Genomic DNA, 22,636 nt, shown 5'->3' on the forward strand with positions numbered 1-22,636 from the left:
GAAACACGTGGTGCGCTGCTAACAAACTGTTATTGTATCACTTCTCGTGACATTGAAACAACTTTACGAAACGTTTCAACTTTTAATAAGGCCGTAACTGCTTGTAGTTGCCAAGGAAATGTGATACTCGGGTAGTCAATGCTGCTCCTTGCAACGAATCAATTGCATAAGCTGAAAATCTTCGTCTTTTGTTAAAAATCGTCCGATAGAAATATCTGCAGCTGGATCCTCCATTTTTCTCCGTAGGTATTGACAACGAAAACTGAAACGATAACTTGTTATTGCAGCGGTATAGAATTATTACAAGCTGCTGTGCAAAGTTTCCCTGCAAAGCTACCACGACGACAATTTCACAATCCGATGGGTCGCTTCACACTTTGGATTTCGCCTGCAGCAAACGGCGGACGACAAGCGACACAGCGTAGATTATAGTTAATAAAGAAATCCCGAAAAACAGTCCAATCAATCCTCCCAAGGAAACTGCAACAAAGAAGTGCGACTCAGAACGATTTCGATGGAATTGAACTTACAGGCATCGAAAACTTACTAAATAGATCCATTTCGGTTTTGACGGTGTTTCGCAAAAATCTCATATCCGGCAGATAAAGCATCCTTATTGTCACCGAATCATCTCCGGTTTCCAGTTCGCTTCAATTAGGAAAATTCTTATTTGCATGCGATTACCATCATCATTGTGGACAGAGAGCAAACACTGACTGTATGCCATAATTTACCTGTCTGAGCTGTAGACAACGAAATACTCCGGCTCCACACAGGAAGAGAGGCACGGACATTGTTTCCGTTGCTTGGCTAATTCTGCTGTAAAATGCCGGAGGATTAGATCTGATAAATCTCCGTTTCAGATTTTTTTTTCTCTCTTAGTTACCAGATTTTTCCGTCAGACAAGTAAGTCCTTTATAGTCACAGATTTTAAGTGGTTTGATCGATTTGGGCATCAAGTGATGGGTGCAGTTGCAGAGTTCAATTTGCGTCTGAATGAAACACTCCACGGCACAAGACGAGAAGCTGTAACTGTTGTAAAGATGTAACGCTGGGATAAAGAACAAAAAGTTAATGAGTCACTTGTTGAAAGGACGTATTGGAAGCAGTGGCGTAGCAAGGGGTGGTGCGGTCCGCACCAGGCCCCCGAATTCAGGGGGCCTCTAAATCAGTGAAGGTTTCTGACACTAGTTTGAATAAGATTCTTTGAATTGCGAAAGTTTCCTATATTTTCAATACTTCGCATACATCAGCAGATATGGGCCCAAGATGGGCCCCTTCGTGATTATCAAGGGTTTATGGAATGACGCACACAGATGGCTCATTTGAAGTCCTTCAAAGACTTCTACAAAAAAATCGTCTAAGATTTACTTCAGAACTTTTTTCAGCGATTACTTCAGAAATCATTTTAAACATTGATTTAGGAGTACTTACAATGATTCCTTCATGAACTCTCCAAGCATTTCTCCAGGTATTTCTTCAAAAAAAATCAAGGAATCCTTCAGGAACTTCTTCTAGGATCTTTTTAGGAATTTCTTCAAGTATTCCTTCAGAAATACCTCTTCTGATTCGTTCCTTCCTTCAAAGGTTATGTCATGGAGTCCTTCAACGAATTCTTCAGATGAACTTTAAGGATTTTTTTAAGGAAATTTAGGGACTTTTCCAAGAAGGAATCTTGCAGAAGTTCATCATGGAATATATCTTTGATGAATTTCTGAGATCATGCTTGGATCATGAATGGATCCTCGGTGATTAACAAAGGCATTCCATTGGGTTCATTTTGGGGGTATTTTTGATGACATTCTTGAAGGATCCCTAAGTAATATGAAGTACCGGAAGTACTATGAAGAATGAAGTAAGGGAACCCTGAATAAATTTTGAAAGCAGAGGCCCGAATAAAAAATACAGTAAAAAACCGAACGTTGTATTGTAACAGTACTATTTAAAACCATATTTTTACAATAGAAACCACTGTAAAAATAAAAATACAAAAACAATAAAATGTAATGTAGAACACCATACAGTAAATTGTAAATAAGATTTTTACAATATACTATACGGGTTGTTAAGTATCGTAACAATATAAAAAAAATATTTTTCTCCATATATATTTTTTTGCAAAACCATACATTATATTGTAAATGAATTGTTATAAATACTGATACGTGGGATTTAATAAACCGTACATTGTATGGTACACGTATGGTTTCAAACAACAAAATGTACCGTAAATATATTGTTTTTAATTGTAGTTTCACCACTGGTTATACATTTAATTTAATGGTTTTGGAATGGTTCTCTTTTGTTACGTTGTATTGGTTTACATTACATAAACCATGTAATGTGTTACCGGTCAATAGCCGTTCACAATCGCAAAAGCGCTGATTTATGTGTACAGTTTTGCTTATATTTTTCCTTAAGAGTAGGGAGCTAGTTTTTGTATATAATAAATTTGAATTGCAACTTTTTCTATGCAGAAAGGCTCTTTTTCTGTTAATATAAAGGCTTATTTAAAAATTTGTATTATATCCATTTTGCTTATTATCATACTAAAGAATATTGTTAAATTTTGTTTAATTTTTCTTACTAACCTTCTAATACAAAAAAATGTAAAACTTAGCATGAAGTTAAAAATAAATAAAAACAACTGGACAGATCTAAACCGCGCTTGCGTAGTCTATCCAGGGGTCATTACAAAAGATACAACTAAAATTACTAAATTAAAAAAAATACTAATCTCATCGCCGAGTGTAAGGGAGCACTGTTAGCATCCCCAACTGGAAGGAATGGGAGCGTTTCCCCATTTCCGGGAGTCATCGAAAGCTACAGAGAAACGGAGAGAGAGGGAGAGGACTTGAAGAGATGAGAGCAAAATCGGGAGGAGAACAAGTTTGAAGCTGTTGGCCGGACAGTGTGTGCTGGACTACGGAGGCAAATGGACACGACAACCCTTTCGTTCCGAATTAGCCGATAAGCGTTTTATTACCGTACCCAGGCCAGGTGGACCAAGAAGTCTGCAAAAATTATTCGAGACCCTAAAGTGATTTTCGGGCCGGTTGAAACTGAAAGAAAGTGCGTCGCGACTGTTAGTAGGACGGATTAAGGAGTGCACGAGATTCCTGATAATCGTCCGGTGTCGGAACGGCCGAGGTCGTTTCGATCGGTGTTGGCTAATCGCCAGGGGACCTTTCAGGTCGGTTTTCGGGCCAGCTGTCGGACTTGCCTTCGGCCACACGCCGGATCCCATTCGCCCAACCCCCAAGTGACCTTTCAGGTCGGTTTTCGGGCCAGCTGTCGGACCAGCCATCGTCTATACGCCGGAGCCCATTCGCCCAACCCTCAAGCGGCCATCCGGGTCGGTTTTGTACGAGTGCAGGTAGTTCTCCGAGCCCCCACGTCATTTCGGGTGCTACACACGGTGCAGGTGAGTGACACCGAACGTCAAGGAGGTTTCTTCCTGGCGAGGTCCGGCTGGGTCCGCCCCCGCTCGTCAGTGAAGGGAACGATGTGGTTTCGCCCCCACCGTGAGCACTCAACGAGCTGGTGACCCGAAGAAAAGGTATGTCACCCCACCAAACTCTCTCTCTCATCGTCGCATGTATCTCTATGGGCCCCAACAGCAGCTGAACGGCCGCAACGTACCCTATTTTCTCCTATCCTACCCCCTCCCCCTTCCTATGTATAAGTTATAAATAAAAAAACGTAAAATGAATTTAATCTTATTATTTCTACAATACTGAGCCTTGGGTTGCATGTAAGTCCGTCTTTGTTGATTGTGTTGGTAGTTGGTCCACTTTGTTGTATCTGAGTGTCCTCGAGTAGGTTGGAGCCGGCCCGAGATGGAGTAGCGCTGAGCTAGCCGTTTATTTCAATTGGCGCCCAACGTGATTGTGCGATTCCTGTTCAGATTCCTCTCGGAGTTTCTTCCAGAAATACCTCCAAGAGTTGCTTCAAAGATGCCTCTTGAGAATCCATCCAGGATATTCTTCTGAGATTTGACCATGATCATAAAGGAACTAGAGGAGCTCGAGTTTCTCCTGGAAAAAATCAAGAGAAATTCATGGAGAAAATCTTCAAAATGAATTCCGAATGGATGTCCCAGAGGGATTCTTGAGAGATGTTTATAAAGTTCGAGGAGCTATCGAAGAAGGAACTTTTGAAAGAATGCCAGAAAAAAGGAATCACAAAATCAATTTTTGAATGAATCCGTGAAGAAACTCCTGGAGGAACTGATGGAGGAAACCCAAGAAACATCCTAGAGAAATCCGAGAAAAAGTTCCAGGAAACCCATGAAGAAGTTTTTTTTGGAATACCCGACAAAAGTTCTTGAGCAATCCCAGAAGGAAATCTTGGAGGAACCCCTGGAGGAATCACAAAATCAACATTTTGATGAATCTGAGAAGAAATTTCTGGAAGAGTTCCTAAGGGAACTCCTGGAGGTATTCACGAAAAAGCTCCTGAAGGAATTTCAAAGAAACTCCTATAATGTTTTCTAATGGAACTATGTACTGGGAGAACGCTTGCAGGAACTAATGGAGGTAATGATAACAGAATCGATATATTTCAACCAGTAGCACATTTCCTAGTTTTTTCCACAGATTTCACGTTCTCCATCTCAGAATGCCAGGATATCAAGCGAGATGTCGAATACATCAGAATCGCAAATTTGTTCTTACAATAATTTTGAATTATTCTTGCCTCCGGGCCACGCTTCGGGCAAGCCTTCAGAATACTGTAGCTGTTTAATCCCTGGATTACTTTTAATAGTCAAACCATTTTTTTCATGGAATCACCAAATACTTTTTTGGAAATAATCATGCTTCCTCCTCCAAAACCTGCCGGGTGCTTTCGCCGAATATTGAGTTGGTATTGTATTGGACAAACTAAGAAGGTTGTTGCATGCATGCTTCTTTTTTGGATGACAAAATTCGCGTAAAATTAGAGTATCTTGATTCAAAACAGTATCCAAAAACTTCAATAAATTTCAGTTTGTTTACAAACATAAATAACTCCCAAATGCAAAATGCTAAAACCAATTAAAAATACACATTTATTTCGAAAATACTCAATAATTGCATCAATACATATCAATTCTATTTTAATCGCAAAAGTGCAAAAGAATACACCAATACAAAAAATACATCTTAATACGACATAAATACACAAATTCGATTTTCAATACACGGGACTGAATCGAAAATACATAAGTGAATCGCCCCTCGTCATTTTCCTCCTGTTAATGGCATCTTAGGCTTACTAGCATTATGAGAATGCGCTTTGGGAATTCTCCAGAGCGTTTTGGATAACCCTTCATATATTGGATCGCCCACGTCTAAGTCTGAGTCGAGGTCTGAGTAGTCTCTGATTGCATTAACAGTTGAAGTTTAGGCTCCCATGCCCCACCAGCCAGATAACCGGGTTTCGCAAACTAAGCATTATTTGTGGCAACACTTTGAGCGGCATGATGGAACTATGCCGAGCGCGCTAAGCATTATTAGACCACTAATGTAGTTGCATGAAGTGGGTGACGAGGTACATAAGTATCATTACAGCGTGCTTAACCGTTATTGCAATATTGAGGCTCCAGTTTGACTAAAGTTTGAAATACACGTATGTATTTAACAACTCATTAGAAAACTGTCAAGTTCGATTCAAGTATAAGTTAGGTTAAGAAGCGAACCCACAGACGAACCTATATTAGAATTTCTTTCAGTATTCAGTCCAGTCCATATGTTAAAGATGGCTCTACGTCAAAGATAAAGTTCGCCAATCGTATTCCTCTCATCGTACTCTACATACCTAGCCCGCCATATCTCTTGGATCTGCGATTCTTAAGACATCTGGTTTACTACTTATTTAATCATTTTATTGACTTAAAATTAAAGTTTCAACTTCTTCACTTTTTTCTTTCCTTTCCTTAGCATCATAAAAGTCACAAAGATCAACAAAACAAAGCACGGAAAAAATCTAAAACTGAATAAATAATTAAAAATGCACGGAAAAACAATGTTTCGGAAAAGTGAATGGTTCAAACGTAAGAAAAACAGTATAATATAGTGTTACATAAAAATCGAATGTAAATGTATAGTAGCTACAATGTGCGAAGCTTTTAGTGAACCATTTCATTACAATATACATTATTGTAGCTGGTACATTGTATGGTGCAGGAATGGTTTTCACCAAACACCCTATGGTTAGTTTTTATCCGGGGGGAAAAAAATAATTATGAAATGCCTAGATCAATTCTCAAATTAATCCATGGCGAAAACCCCAAAGAATTCCTCTCAAATTATTTGGTGCAAATCAAAAAACAATTTTCATAAGAATTCTTATATATTCCCTTAGAGAAATTTCTGCAGAAGGCCTTGGAAACCCCTGAGGAAATTTGTCTTTTGGGATGAATGTGTACACCCTTGTAGGAATAACTGAAAGAAAGCACTGAGAGATCTCTGAAGGAATCTTTGTAACGTGGCTTGGAAAAATCCCTGGAGAAAAAGATTTACTGGGATTTCTTAAAGGATTGTTGACCGAATTGTGCAAGAGAACTTTGAAAAAATCACCTAAGGAATCTTTGGACATTTTCAACAGCAATTTTTGGAGGAATTTCTGAAGGAATCCCTACAGGTATAACTAATGGAATGCTTGATCAAATTCGTAAGAAATCCTTGTAAGGACTTCAAGAAAAACCGTTTGAGGCATTGCAAAAGAACTCTTGAAGAAAATTCTAAAAAAAAATCTTGAAGGATTTCCTGAAGGATTCCTCTGGAAAAGTGCTGGAGGGGTCATGTGGGGTAGCCCCAAAAGAATCATTTGTCAAAATATTTAAGAAATTTTATGTTTTTAAAGAAATAATTACTTTGGAAATCCTCGCAGGGTGAATTTATATTTAGGAATCCTTTCGGCAATTACTTACTTAAGTAATATTTTCTCTGAATTAATTCTGCATTAATCAAATAAAACATTAGGCAAAAAACGAGTGGTAAACATTTTCAAGATTTTTTAAGAACTCCCTTGGATGTTCCATTGAATTTTTTTGCGGCAATTCTGTTGAAAAATTGTTGGGTCATTCCTTTGGAAACTTCTTTAATCAGTTCTCGGCAATGCTTCAGCAATGGTTTTGCGAAATTCTACAGATTTTTTTCTACGAAAATTTCTTTAAAAATTTCTTCTGCAACTTCTCGTTTTTTTTTGACAATTCGTTTGAAAAATCCTCTGATAATTACTTTGGAAATAACTTCAATACTCTGGGTAATTCAATTGACATTTACTTTACGGCGATTTTCATGTGAGTAACCCCGTAAAAATCTTTCATTTTACTTTAGTCGGCGTTTTTTTTTTTTTTGGAAATCCTCCAAGAAATGATTGGATTTGATCAATTTTTTTTTGGACTTTCTTGGGCAGCATTTGTTGGAAATTTCTCGGCAATAATATTCAAAATTGATTGAGAATTTGTTTTTTTTGAACATATTTACGGCATCCCTTTTTGAAATTCTTTCAGGCAACATTCAACGGGATTTCTATCAGAAATTCTTTGAAAGTTTCAGCGACAGTTACTAAGTAAATCATGTGGAAAAAATCTGGTAGAATTTGCAATGGAGTTCTAGCAGAAGTTTTTTGAGAAAATAGATGTCACATAATAAGACGCTGTATACGAAAAGCGAGGTTTTTTGGTAGTGTTGTACTTTTTACAACAGCGCGCGTTCAGAAGAGATAAATATTTCTCGGCGATTATTGTAAAAGAATTTTTCGATTACTTTATGGAGATTTTTTTATAGGGATACAGAATGCCAATACAAATCGCTGGAGGAATTCCTCTAGAATTCCTTCAAATAATTAAAAAAAATCAGGTAATCCTGGAAAAAATCTTGGCTGAGTCCCTGGAAAAGATGATGGACGAATTTCAGTAATTTCTGACCGAACTCCTGAATAAATTTTTGAAAAGATCCCCAGAGAGATTTCCCAAGAATCAATACAGGAATTCCTGCAGTAATTTCTGAAAGAACTCTCAGAGCAATCCCTAAAGGAATTCCTGGAGAAATTCCTGCAGGTATGCCTGGAGTAAACCCTGGAATTCTTGCAAGGAGGAACTCAAGAGCAATTATAGGAACAATCACTGGGAAGCAACTCCTTGAGGAATCGCTGGAGGAAATCCTGGAGGAGCTTCAGAACAAATTCTTGACGGTATCCATGAAGAAATTACCTGGAAGAGTTCCTGGAGAAATCAGTAGAGGAAATCTTGGAGGAATTCTTAGACGAATGCCTGGAGCAATCCCTGGATAAATTCCTAGACGAATTCCTAGTGAAATCTCTAAAGAAATCTTTGGAGGAATCCCCTGATAAATTCGTAGAGCAATTCCTAAACGACTTCCTGGAGGAATTTCTGAAGGAAACCCTGGAGAAATTCCTTGAGTACTCCCTAAAGAAATTCCTGGATGAATTCCTGGAGGATTTCCTAGTGGAAATCTGGGAAGAATCCCTGGAAAAAAATCTGATAAAAACCTCTCGAGGAATTCCTGGAAGAATCCTTAGAGAAATTTCTGAAGAAATTTTTAGAAGAATTCCTGGGAGAATTCTTGGAAAAATGTCTGAGGATTCACTTGAGGAATTCCTGAAGGAATCCTTAAAAAAATGTCTGGAGAAATTCCTGGGAGAATTCATTGAACAATCCCTGGAGTAATCTCTGAAGCAATTTTTGGAAAAATCTCAGAAGGAATGCATGGAGGAATTTCTGGCAGAATTCCAGGAAAAATCCCTGAAGAAATCCTAAGAGAAATTCTTAGAGAAATCCTTGAGGCAACTAATACAGAAATCGCCGGAGGAACTTCTTGTTAAAATCTTGTCGAAATCCATGAAGGAATTTCTGGAAGTAAACCTGAAGGAATTCCTGGAGAAATCGCTAGTGGAATTCTTGGAAGAATCCTTGGAGGAATTTCTGAAGGAATAATCCTTGGAGAAATTTCTGGACGAATGCCTGGAAAAATCTCTGGATAAATTCCTAAATGAATTTCTGGTGGAATCTCTAGATGAACTCTAGGAGGGACCTCTGGTAGAATTCCTGGAGCAATCCTTAGATGAATTCCTTGAGAAATCTCTAGAGGAATTCCTGGGTGAATTCCTGTAACAAACTCTAGAAGAAATCCTGAAGGAATCTCTCGATGAATTCCCGGAGGATTTCCTAGGGGAATCCCTGGAATATTTCCTGAAGAAATCTCTTGAGGAATTCCTGAAGGAATCCCTAGAGAAATTTCCAAAGAAATTGTTGAAAGAATTCCTGGGGAATTCTTGGAGGAATCCCTGAAGCAATTTCTAATGGAATCTCAGGAGGAATGCCTGTAGAAATTTCTGGACAAATTCCTGTCGGAATTCCAGGTGGAATTCCTGGAGGAATCTCTAGAGGAATCCTGGGAGAAATCACTAGAAATTTTTCTGAAGAAATTCTTAGATAAATTCCTAGAGGAATTTCTGGAGGAATTCCAGGAGAAATACCTGGAAAAATTTCTGAAAAATCCCAGATAAATTGCCTAGAGGATTTCGCAGATGAATTTCTGGAGGAACTCCAGGAGGAATTTTCGGAGGAATCTCTGGAAGAAACTTAAGAGGAATCCCTGTAGAAATTTCTGAAGAAATTCCTAAAGGAATTTCTGAAGGTGTCTTTTGTAGAAAAAATCTGGATAAATTCTGAAGAAATTCTTGAAGGAATTCCTAGAGGAATCTCGACAGGAATGCATGCAGGAATCCCTGAAGGAATTCTTGGAATATTTCTGGGATAAATTCCGGGAGAAATTTCTGAAGGAATCCCTAGAGGATTTCCTGGAGAAATTTCGGGAAAATTGTCGTGGTTATTTCTGAAGAAATTCCTGGAAGAATATCTGATGGAATTCCAGGTAGAATTCTTGAAGATATTCCGGGAGGAGTCCCTGATTGAAATTCTAGAGGAATCCCTGTAGAAATCCCTGGATGAACTCTTGGAGAAATGCCTGGGGAAATTCCTGGTGTCATGCCTGTACGAATTCCTAGAGGAATCTCTAGAGGAACTCCTTGATGTATCTCTAGAGAAATTCCTAGAGTAATTTCTGGACGAATTTATAGAAGGACGAATATTTTATGGAATCCACGCAGGTATTCCCAAAGGAATCCTGGAGTAATTCCCGGATGAATGTTTGGAAGACTCCTCGCAAGAATTCTTGGAGGAATTCTTGGAGGAATATTTCGAAGAATCCTTGGAAGAATTCTTAGAGGAATCTCCTGAAGAAATCCAAGGACCAATTTCTGATACAATTTTAGGAGGAGTTTCTGAAGAAATCCCACGAGGAAGTACTGAAGAAATCGATGCTGTGAAGAAACCGTTGAAATTGCTGAGGAAATCCAGAAGGAATCCTAAAACGTAGAGCAGTGCTGAAAATGTTATTTCGACATATATAAATTCAAACACATCCAGCTCATTTTAGAAGCTCAACCTGAGAATATGGTATATGGAAAGCTTGTGCGGCTAGACCAGTTCTACAAGAAAGTCACGGAAACTGATCTTTTTCAAATATTTGAGATAAATGTCACGGACTACCTTCGAAAAATGCCAATGATATTCATGGTGAATATCAGTTGGCATTTTTCGAAGGTAGTCCGTGATATTTACCATAAGTATTCAAAAATGCTCGGTTTTTCGTGACTTTCTTGTAGAGCTGGTCTAGCCGCACAAGTTTTTGCATATACCATATTCTCAGCTTGAGCTTCTTACGAAATGATACGACGAAATGACATTTTCAGCACTGACGTAGAGGAACTCTTGGAGGAATTCCCGTAGCAGTTCCTGAAGGAATCCCTGGAAGAGTTCCTGAAAAAAAAAAAGCAGATGGAATCTCAGAAGCAACCGCAGATTAATTCTCAAGGGAATCTCTAAACAGTTTCTGGAAGAAGTCTTGGATTAATTCTTGGAGATGTTTCTGAAAGAATTCCTGGAGGAATTCTTGAAGGAATCCCAAGAAGAGTTTTTAGGGGCATCTTTGAAATAATCCTGGAAGTTGTTCCTTAAAGAATCACAGAAGGAATTCCCGGGTGAATCGCTGGAGGAATTCATGAAGAAATTTGAATCCCGGAAGCAATCCCAAGAGATTTTTTAACGAATTCCTGGAAGAATTTCAGTAGGAATTCCTGGATAAAAAAATCTGAAGAAATCCATGTCTGCAGTGATTTCTGGATGGATTATTATAACATGTTATCAGAGGTTTATCATTGTTACATCTGTAATTTTCATGGGGGTCACAAATTTGGTTCCGCGTCGGGCCCGCAAATTCCTAGCTACGCCACTGATTGGAAGATCACCCACAGTTTTCGGGAAACTCCCACGGAAATCGGCAGTCTCTCCGTTTGATGGAAATGTCGTGTACATTATCGTTATTTTCCAACTCGATTACTTTGAAAATAATCTCCTTGTTCATGCCCCAGAGGACAGTCTCTTTCAGAGCTCGGTCAACGTATGCATAGGGGACAGAGTGTTCATCGTGCAAATAAACCTGTAAATCTTCTTTCACCTTGAATCGGAGCGCACCCGGGCCGGTGTATCTGTTATTAATCAGTTTTGTCGCTGCTTTGGGCTTGCTGTTTTGTGAGTTTATACTGTAGCAAGTTCCAAACTCGGTCTCCAGTGGGTGGAAAAACTGGCAGCAATCGAATGGCCGTCCTTGCCAGGAGCAATCCGACATGAGCGCTGTACACCGTAAGCGGTACACCTCGGTGATGAGAGACAAATTTGCCGGGCATTGGAGCTGACCGGTTGTGCAATATTCGCAGGAGTAGCAAGTGCCCCCGTAGAACGCTATGTCACTCATGACGTTGTCCATCCTGTAGTCGCGGTCGAGTCCCATTTCTCTGCAACAGTTTAAAATGTCCTTTTCAGACCGAATGATAGTGTGGCGTTCATGTGAAAGAGCGATGCATTTGATACTTTCACTCGAAAAAAGACTCATTTTTCTCGCCTTGATTCAATATTCGCAGAGCGCCATACTCTTGAATAAGTAATGGGAGCACATGGCTTGGATAAATGAACACATGTAAACTGATTTATTGATGCCCCGAGCTTACCTTTCTAGCAAATCTGCCATGGTTTCGTCATTCAAAACTTGACACACACTCACCGCTGGAAACGTTGTATTCCAGTGCAGACTATGGAGCAAGATGAAACGAGCTTTGTAACTTTATTTGCAATATCGAACATCGTGTAAACGGCGATACGTACTATGCTGTGTCGATTGTGAACGACAGGTTATTGAACAGAAAAGATTGCAAAAGAATTCGGCAAGATCTGACGAACAAATAAAGCATACTGACAGCAATGGACAACCAGTACGCTCTGCAAATCGTTAGTACAAGAAGAAAATATGATCAAAAAAACTTCCTATCCGAAGTCAGCAGATTCGTTTCTGTCTTAATATTTCCCTCCGAAAATAAGTACATATTTCTTCCTCTAGAGGACGCTCAAAAAGTCTCACATTGAAGGTCTTCACTAGATGATTTACCTCACTAATGCTACAACTAAGACCTAATACGGACCGAAGGAAAATGTTAAAACAGAAACGGCGAGTGGGACACTGACTGGGCTGGTCTGGTTGGACTACCTTTTCAGATAAAGAATTATATTTTCTGTGGCCACCATCGTCGTTGGGTGTTGACTGGTGCACGGAAACGTTGGGACAAAAATGGTGAACACCCAGAGACTAAGAGTGAAGACATGCCCATGATACAAATCAAATAATTGCTTCTGACCTGGCGTGATCTTTTGACTAGGTGGTTTGCTTTAACTCACCGAGAGTGGGATGGGATTTTTTTATTGAACGATAAAAGATAATGAATGAATAGAGGAGCACAATGAACGACGTAGAATGACGAATTAAACAAATAATGTACCGGCTCATGGGTGACAATGAGGGTAATTTTTTGCATAAAGAAACACCATAGTAGAAAACATCAATTACTATTTGACATTCAGACATATACAACATAGAAAATAAAGTTAATAAGTTTCGTCACGATAACCGAAAATAAAATGGTCAATGGAGACGCATGGTAGCTCGCTATTGTATGGAGAGTACATTTTCAGCAGGAAGCTGTAAGTATCGTTTCAAGTATTAATCAAAATTTAGCGGCAAACGCACATGTATTACGTGTATGACAATGTTGAGGGTTCGATTCCTGGTCAGTTCAGGAACTTATCGTAAGCGATATTTCCGCGACTTCCTTGGTCATCTCCGTGCCTGCCACAATATATACGAATGCAAAATAGTTTTTGCGTTGCGTTGCGTTGTAACGGAGTAAATCGTAGATTGCATACTGAAAGTTGTCATGTTAAAACTGTAATACTCCAATTCTAATTGCTTATGGAATGCTGTTTAGGAAGAAACAGCTATCCAATCAGAGGTTGGAGTAAAAAAAGACATGAAAACTTTCACTGCCGGCCACGCCCATCTTCTCCGTTACGAGGAAAGGAAAGGATGTGATGATATGACACCTACTTTATGAAAGGCCAGCGACTCACCGGCGCCCCCATAGGTGTCAAGGAGTTGGATATTAGGAATGGGTTGATTGGAGATTCACTATAAGCGAGTAATGCGGCAAGATTCAGATTGTGTAAGTGTATTTGAGTTGATCATGTAGATGTGTTGATGTGAGTGTAAGTGGTTTTTTAACACCAACGTTGGGAGTGATATAGCTAGGAAAATTGTCACTCCATAGACCTTTTTGCTTCCGGGATGGGGCACAGGCATTTGGACCATGTGTCCTGGCTAACAAGCCTAGGCTGAAGCGCCATTGATCGCTCTCTGAAACGATAATAAACACGTTATGTGGATGGGAAGGGATGATATCTATTTATCGAGATGCCAGCGACTCACCGACGCTCTCGTAAAACGAAAGGAGAAGGGATTTTGGTACGGGAAAGGTCGGGTATGATCAGAGCCGTTGCGTACGGTTGGCCAGGTTGGCCCCCGCCAAGGGCGCCAGCCTCAGAGGGGCGCCGAAAAGGTCTAAGGTTAGAAGAAAACAGGCAGATGCTATTGTTTTCTAGAATGTTATCAAGATTTCATTATTTACAATATCTAAGATTGATCATGTTTTTTTACACTTGATTTACAATTCAGATTTTTCTATAATATTTTGAATATTTATCATTATGTTAAGGTGAAACATCAAGAAATCCCATTGCAATTTTGCATACAAACTTTAGAGGCACAAATCTGACGAACGAAGCATCGAATCATGCCGCACTTGATTATCCTGGCTTTGCTCACTTGTAAAAGGAGGCAGCTTTTCCAAATCGAGCACATTTTTTACGAATTTTTAAGATTTGTGCTCTTGAAAACGTGAGTAGGGGTCCAAGTCGGCCATTGTGGCAGCCATATTGGTATTCTTTGAAGTTTCTCCTTAAGGAACTTTAAATACCTTTTTGTATTGAGAAGCTAATTCAGTTTTTCCAAATAAAGCAGAATCAATAAGCTTCTTAAAGTCTAGTGAAAGTATATTTCTGAAATTTCTAAACATTTGTACTAAAATTTAATATTCCAGAAATTCTTTATTTATTTACCAGATATTTCTTCGGAATTTTTGTTTCAGAAAATCATTCAAAATATATTTTGGAAATATCTCAAGGGATTTCTTTGGAAAATTCTTAAAAAATTAATCTCAGATACTTCTACAGGGATTCTAAAAAAGAAAAATTCTAATGGATTTTTTTTTTTAATTTTTCGAAGGAATTTCTAAATTCCTTCACAAACTATTCCAGGGAGGCTTCCAGGCAGTTATCTAGGAGTTTATTCAGAAATTAGTCCCAGGTTTTTTCATGTAATTGAATAATCTTCCACAATTTCTTCAGAGTTTCAAAGTCTTCTTTGGAGTTCTTCTAGACATATCAGCAAATAGGTATATCTTTAAGGATACCTAGAAACTCTTTAATATATTGTTCGAGCGCGAACTATGCACGGAATCAAAGGGCTTTCTTCGCTGCCGTAGCAGCCACCGAAACGCGCGGAAAAGTCCGGTATTACAAACGCAGAATCACTGACCGGGGGCTTGGGTCGCCACAAGCCTTTTGTGTCCAGTACCACTGTTGATTCTTCAGATCTAGGCCGTCTTGGCTCTTTGACTCTTTCGCCAGAGTCTGAACGATGCACACGACACTGACCAACGGCTAAGTCCCGTGGTAACCGGACACTTAGAAATTATCGCCACTAACTCAACCGATCACCGCACAACAGTAAAATGACTAAGTGTCGTGGTAACCGACAACTTAGAAAAACGACCCGAATTGAACTGCACCAAAACGCGCAAAGTCCCTTGGTAACGGGGGACTGTGTATGAACGACCGTAGGTACGTTTTGCTATGGGTTCTATTTGGTACTAATGCTATATACAGTATTTACAATGGTTTCTCCTACCTACTCAATAGTCCACAGAAGGTGGACAATGGCTAGCGTGCGCGTAGCGCTCTCTTCTCGCAATCTCTATTATTATATTATTATTTGTTTGAATAGGGTTGTGTATGATGTTCAGGTATAACAGTTTGAGATACTAAACAAATTCAATTAAACTTAAACTAAATCATTTGGTTGGATGGGTCCGGCTCCAACATATATTTTCTCAGTAATTCATCCATGGATTCCTATGGAAAATCCTGCTGATATTCCGTTAGAATTTCAAAGAATTCCTTCGGAAATTCTCCCAGAGATTTTTTTTTAGAAAATCTATGGTTGTGTTTAGAAATTCGATCAAAGTTTCCTTTAAAAAGTTATCAGTAGATTTCTAAAAAAAGAAATCTGTCACATAGTTTAGAAACTCTTCCATTGATACCTTCCAAAAATGTTCGGTGATTATAAGAGATTACTCTATATATTTCTGCTAGACATCTGATAGGAAACCTTTTATAAATTACCTTACAAACTCCTCCAGAAAATCATGATTATGGAATAAATCAGGGATTTATCCAGGTTGTCCGTTAGAAAATCTGACATTGATTTCATCTAAAAATTCTCAACAGACTCTTTGGATTCCTAAATGGATGCTTTCAGTACTTTTCCCAGGGATTTCATGAAACCTTCAAAGGATTTCTTCTTAATCCCCAAAAAACTCTTAAGAAACTTTTCCAGGGATTCTATTAAAAAATTTCCTAGCATTTTTTCAGAAATTGTTCCAGTGATTCTATACAAATTTCAGCAGGAATTATTCTAAAGATTCCAACAAAAATTTAAGTAGAGATTCTTTCAAGAATTCCTTTTGGTATTCCTCCATGTCCATGGTTCTTCTAATGATTGCTGAAAATTTTCTTACAGATCTTCTGAGAAATATTTTGATAAAATTTCAGAAGAAACCTTTAATAAAGTTATTGGAAAATTCTGGTAAAACAAATTAAACTTATCGCCGAAAATTGGTAAAAAAGTTCCTGAATAGCTAAGTACAAAGCAAGTAAAAATTTATAAAAATGTATGATTTCCTGAAGAAAAGTAGTATGCATAATTTATGTTATGAATGGAAATGTCATTTCTAATTTTAGTGCTAGTCTTAGCGAGATTCTAGAAATGCTTGTATGAAAGAAGTAGATTTCGGATAATTTCATTGTGACACACACTGAAATTCTTAACGAAATACATAAATGAAAAATACAATGAGAAAATAAAAAAAAAAACAAATAAAAGAAATGTTTCTTTGAACTTTTAAAGTAACTTTAAAAAAATGTTAAAAAAAGACACGGACACGTTTAGTACTTCCAGTCAGTGTTGAGAATACTCATTTGCAAGAGTGATACTCACTTGCTTCTATCTCAGTCCAGAAGCATGCTATCAAAAAATGATGTTTGAAGGGTTTTTTGTTTGTAGTTTAATCTAAAAGTTTGCAGAATAAAGTAAAAGTCACAGACGCATACCAAAGTTTTGAGAGAGCTGTGAGTACGAGGTGAGTAAAATTCATGTAATTTATACTCATGTTGTGCTCACAGCTCTCTCACAGTTTTGGTATGCATCTGCGACCTTTACTTTATTCGGCAAACTTTTAGATTAAACTACAATCTAAAAGCCCTTCAGACATCATTTTTTGATAGCATGCTTCTGAACTGAGATAGAAGCAAGTGAGTATAACTTTTCCCAAGTGAGTATTCCCAACACTGCTTCCAGTGAGCTATTCGTTCTTTGAAGGAAGCACGACACTAGACAACGGACTAGCATGCAACGCCCAGTGGCACAGCCGAAAGCTTTTTCTGACAGCTGCGGCGGGAATCGAACCCGCGCTCCTCAGCACGATGCGACTAAATGCATGGTGACACTAGCCGCACGACCACGAAGCCACACATTAACTACAAACTTAAGCAAATTAACCATGTCTAATTGTCGTGGGGCGTCAACCTGGATGCTTGCCAAGGGCGCCATGGTACCGCGCTACGGCTCTGGTATGATTAAATTATGGGACTGAATTGTTATGAAATTAATTTAGTGTAGTTTTTTTGAAACATACACAAAGAAGAACAGCAAAACAAGGCGTTTAATTGGGACGAGCTCACCATGTTAAGTCTCCTGCAACTGCTTGACTTGAAAAGCATCAGCCAAACTCAATAAAAACTTATGTGTAAAATTAACAAAGTCAGCTTACAGCTATTTGAAATTGCATTTATCGCACAGAATTGGATACATAAAAGAAAGTAATATGACAAAAGGAACATTCTCACCGAGTTTCAACGATGAATCATAGCCGCAGAATCGAAAGACGAATCCTTAATTCTGCAGGTACAAACTTCAAACTTCCCCATCTTCATTTGACGGTAGTCATAAAACAACACTTTATTTGTTTTTCTTTCAAATATGTAACATTTTCACACATATATCACAAGAAGCCTCAGTCGAACAAAACTTGAAACGTATCGCTTGAGGCGAAACGGAAATTTTCCATTCTACAAAACAACACTGACTTCCCGGGTGGCGTAGTACTAGTGGCCGAAATCACTAGCGGTAACGTCACCAGCCACTTGAAAATGCACACACAGAACGTAACGGAAAACATTCGGAACACGCGGTTTAACATCCGACGGATTCTCAAGCGAACGATCCGGAAGGCATAGCACCAGCCCAACAATTCGCTATTTTAGGTTAAAGCTACCAAATCAGTGTTTGTTCAAACAAACTGTCAAAAATTTCGTCTGATGAAAATATTTGTACTATCAAACAAAATAACAGTTCAGTTTAAACTAGAAATCAGTTTCTCGCTATAGTAAACTGAAAAATCGATTGATTTGAACTAGAATGTAATTGTGTTTACAATTTCTTTGTCTGCGTGTTCAATTAATAACTGTGGAAGATGAAGAGAGTCAGGCCAAGTTCCAATGCCAACGTCGAGCCATAACGAGGAAGAAGAAGAAGAAGAAGAAGAAGAAGAAGAAGAAGAAGAAGAAGAAGAAGAAGAAGAAGAAGAAGAAATTAACATGATCAATTGCCACATTTAATTTTAATTGCATGATCAGTGTTGCCAGCAATAAAAGAATGTTTACGTACGTAAAACAACGAACTGCACTATAGATCATTGTCGTATCATTCGAACTGCACATCTCACACCGGATCTGAAGTTCAGTCGTGACCCGGTTTTGTCAGCCTTTTTTTAATAAGGAAAATAAGTGTTTTCAACTCAGCAGTACAATTTTATTATCAATTAGTTAAGTTGATGCCTTATATAAATCACGCCATGAACAAATCTGGCAGAACTTAAGAAAACGCCAAATGAGATTGTAAACTAACACATTTTTGCTACTTCATCACCTAATGTGGCCTAACTCTGTCCAACCTTTTGAATCATTCTTTTTTTTTCTTCATGGCTCTACGTCCCCACTGCGACTTGGCCTGCCTCGCTTCAACTTAGTGTTCTTTGAGTACTTCCACAGTTATTAAATGAAGGGCTTTCTTTGCCATTGCATAAATTTGTATATTGTCTGTCAGGCAAGCACAATGATACACTAAGCTCAGTTAGCCCAGGTAACAATGTTGATGTTGATTAAGCGCTTCTGTAGCTTGTGCAAATCAGCCTTCGTTTGAACAAAAGCTGTGCAAAATAACTGTACTCGTTTGTTCAGCTCTTAAACATCCAATTTTGGTGATTTTATTCAGCCATAAGTTGATTTAAGCTGCCCGCGTGGCTGAATTAAGGTTGAAGAAGCGCTTATATCCAGAATACGAATAATTTATTATCCTATTCGATCAATCACGATCAAATCTGACTATACATGCCAATGGTTGCTACTCCGTTATTGATCTGAGCTGGTACCAATTGCACGTGCAGTACTGAGATCCAAATGAATAAGGGCTGGGACACTCCACTTATTCTCAAAGTGCAATTCTAGCAGCTCATACATTTTGGATCAATACCGGCGCCGGCCACGTCCTTATAGTCAGTTGGGAAGGGAAAGGAATGTTAGAGTGTGCTGGTTGTTGCTACTAAAGACCGAGATCACCTCTGCATCCCCACATCCAGCACGGACTGTGGTATTTGTTAGACGGAAAGGATGGGAGATCTGGGAGTCACCGTTGGGTCGGTGATGCGATCCATGGATAGGGAGTTATTTATAGTGTTCGTAAGGTGAAAGATTGTGTGGTGAATGAGGTGAATATGGTCAAGCGGCACAGCACGCTTTGGTTGCATAACTTGTAGGCGTTATATACACTGTGCTGTGAGTGGAAATTGGAAGGGAGGGATACGACTTTTTTCCAATTCGTTTCTAGTTCTAGCGATAGCTATGAACATATGAATATACATGAGTTGTATATGTAGAGAAGTGAGAGAGAAATAGAGAGAGATAAAGTGGATAGAAAGATACAAAGTAGGATGAAAAGGGACGGGCCAGGGATTGAACCCATGATCTTCTGCATACGAATCAGAAGCGGTAGCCACTAGACCACCACGAATAATTTATTATTATCCTATTAATACAGATAAAGATCCGATGAAGCATTGAAGTCGCTTAATCATCTTTAATTCAGCAATTGATCATCACTTATGCAGCACTACCAAAAAAAATAAATTCGGCACCAACATTTCAAAAGGGCATAACTACATTTTGAAACAAACCACTCTTTCACATCTGTGGATCATATTTTAAGTTTCCCACGAAATTCACAAACATTACTAGACAGAGAAATTGCTCTTCTTTCCTATACTGGCGGTGATTTGCATGGCGGCATTGAAATACGATCCACAGATGTGAAAGAGGGGTTTGTTTCAAAATGCAGTTACGCCCTTTTAAAATGTTGGTGCCGAATTGTCCCACAGAGCTCTAGCCAGAATTGCCATTAGGTTCTTGTAGGTGTAGATGTAGGATACAGTTCATAGTGGCTGAAAGAGAAATCTATAAATATTTATTATAATTGAGAATCGAACTTGGGTGCATTGATTTATAGTCACTTACCTTCGCATCAGCTCCACCTGGAATGGTACGGGCTTAGTGATTTGTGGGAGAACAAGTTATATACTGCCATGTCTGATTAAAGGTTGAACAGCTTTGAACAAAGGCTGTGCTAAGGTTGAATAAGCGATGTAAGTGGTGGATATGAACGCATACATTAGCTGTCAAAACCTCATTGTTTTGTTTACAGTTCAGCGCTTCACGATTTTGATAATCGTGAATCTCTGGTAAAGTCACGCAAAATGAATAAAAAATACAGGTAAATATCCTTAAAATACTACTAAGGCGTAGATAGATACATGTTCTTTATTCTATTTGTAGGTAACGCTGGCAGTTTCGACATGAAAAACCCACATCTCTATCGTCATCTCGGTATTGGTGTTATATAATCCGTAAGAGATCTTTTAATGTTTGTTGCCTAATATAATGTTCAATTGGCAATTTCTATGCTTCTCTTGTTGGTTCATTGTAGAAGTTTGATTAAGGGTCGAGTACTTCTGACAAACAATCGATTTCCTCTTCCGCTGCTTTATCAAGTTGCGCATCACGAACCACCACCTTCACTGCCCACGGAACTGGAACCTGTCAATTCTCTTTCCCCTGGTAAATGTTTAACACTAGGGACATCATTGATGCTTTACAATTATTCAAATAAAAATATTTAATCAAGCGATACTGTATCATTTGCATATTCCGTGCAGGTTTCTTTTCGATATGGTGGCTTTTGCTACAGTTATGAAATCCAGCGTTCGATGATCGGAGAGGGCAAAATCCTTTTTCTATGTTTTTCGAAAATAATTATTTTTCAAATTCCTCTAGTATTTTTTAAGTAGTGGTACTAAGTGCCATTTCTGTTGTTTTTTTTAAATATTTAAACCTTCAATATTGAAGATAAGCTTAATAAAGATATGTAGAGTAGATTGATAATCTTCTATTGAGTATCATATTCAGCATACGATGATGGGCTGTACAAGAGCCTCGTTATACGCTCAGCCTCCAGCTTATTCAGCTATTGACATCATTAACCAATCATTGTTCAGCTATGATTCTTACTGTTCAGCTACCATTGTTACTTGGGAGTCAAGAAAATTTTCCCGACCGGAACGGGAATCGAACCCACCATCTCTAGCTAACTCTAGGCTAACTGGAGACCCTCTTTTAACCTTTTGGAGCCGATTTGTTTCGCGGCTGTCGACGCAACCTCGCTGGTGTCGAACACGTTTGTTATGCTCGGTTTCATCGGCGGGGTCATATATGACCCCTCCGGCTCCAAAGGGTTAAATCATTATCATTTCAAATTGCTGAGATGACCAAAATTTGGTCTACGTGGCTTAAAACGGACCCTGAAAATATCACAGGAATTTATGCCAAGGTTGATGCGGTAGATTTCCTGCTAAGCTTGCTTCAAGAGTTGCTGCCGGGATTCATCCTGCGTTTCACTCGCAGGGATATTTTTTTTGGTTTTGGAGATTCCACCATAATTTTTTTTTAAGATTTATTCCAAAATTCCTATTGGAAACCCACCAGAATTCTTCTAGGAATGTTTGAGGGGATTTTTATAAGAATACCTCCCGATATGTCCCTAAGAATTTTTCCAGACATTCCTTTTGTAGGTACCTTGCAGAAACTGTTGCTGCGGTTGCTCCAGAATTTCTTACAGATATTCCTGTAGCACTTTTCGTAGGGTTTTCTACATGTAGGAATCCAAGCCACTTGGGCAGTGGCTTCTATTTTGGGCACTTTCCGCTTCAATAATTTTTGTCAGATTTACTACGTGAATATATTAAGTGATTTATTTAGGGATTTTTCTAGAGTTTCTTTAATTTTGTTTCGTGGGATTCCTTTAAGGTTTCCTGCTGGGATTCTTCCAGATATTCTACCGGGAAATTATCTAAAGATCCCTCTAGGGATTTATGCAATAAAAAACATATGGATGTCTTCAGTAGATTCTCCGGAATTTACTCAAACAATTCCAAGAATTGCTTGCAGATTTTTTTTTTGTGATTTCCTCCACAATTCCTGCAATGATTCTTCAAGAACCTCTTGCGTGGAGTTTTACTGGAAATCATGCTAGAATGTCTTAAACTATTTTTGCTAGGATTCCTCCAGGAGTTGCTCCAGATATGCCACTAGTTTTTTTCTAGTAATTCTTCTGTTAATTTCTCCAGGAATTGCACCTGGAATACTACCAGGAATTCCTTTAGAGATGCCAATAGAAAT

At 38.6% G+C, this 22,636-nt stretch overlaps 1 protein-coding gene across 1 annotated transcript; it reads right to left on the reverse strand.

Annotated features, from left to right (window-relative positions):
* Positions 1-20,489, reverse strand: LOC109413246 (sodium channel protein Nach). The gene is made up of 7 exons (XM_062853403.1): positions 20,484-20,489; positions 20,420-20,436; positions 12,079-12,159; positions 11,324-11,940; positions 887-1,051; positions 548-819; positions 1-480 (listed from the first exon to the last, which is right to left on the reverse strand). Exons 1-6 carry the CDS (start codon positions 20,487-20,489, stop codon positions 731-733), a joined length of 975 nt encoding a protein of 324 aa, XP_062709387.1. The 3' UTR covers positions 1-480; positions 548-730.
* Positions 20,490-22,636: the final 2,147 nt, after the last annotated feature.

The sequence above is a fragment of the Aedes albopictus genome, chromosome 1 (genome assembly GCF_035046485.1).
Source record: "Aedes albopictus strain Foshan chromosome 1, AalbF5, whole genome shotgun sequence".
Lineage (NCBI taxonomy): Eukaryota > Metazoa > Arthropoda > Insecta > Diptera > Culicidae > Aedes > Aedes albopictus.

Bases quoted from the DNA above. Each gene is read 5' to 3' on its own strand.
- LOC109413246 (XM_062853403.1), bottom strand. The intron at 1,052-11,323 runs GTGGGTGATCTT...TCTTTATCCCAG, and splicing joins GTGGGAGTTTCCCGAAAACT to CGTTACATCTTTACAACAGT. The intron at 820-886 runs GTAACTAAGAGA...GGCATTTTACAG, and splicing joins TTGTCTGACGGAAAAATCTG to CAGAATTAGCCAAGCAACGG.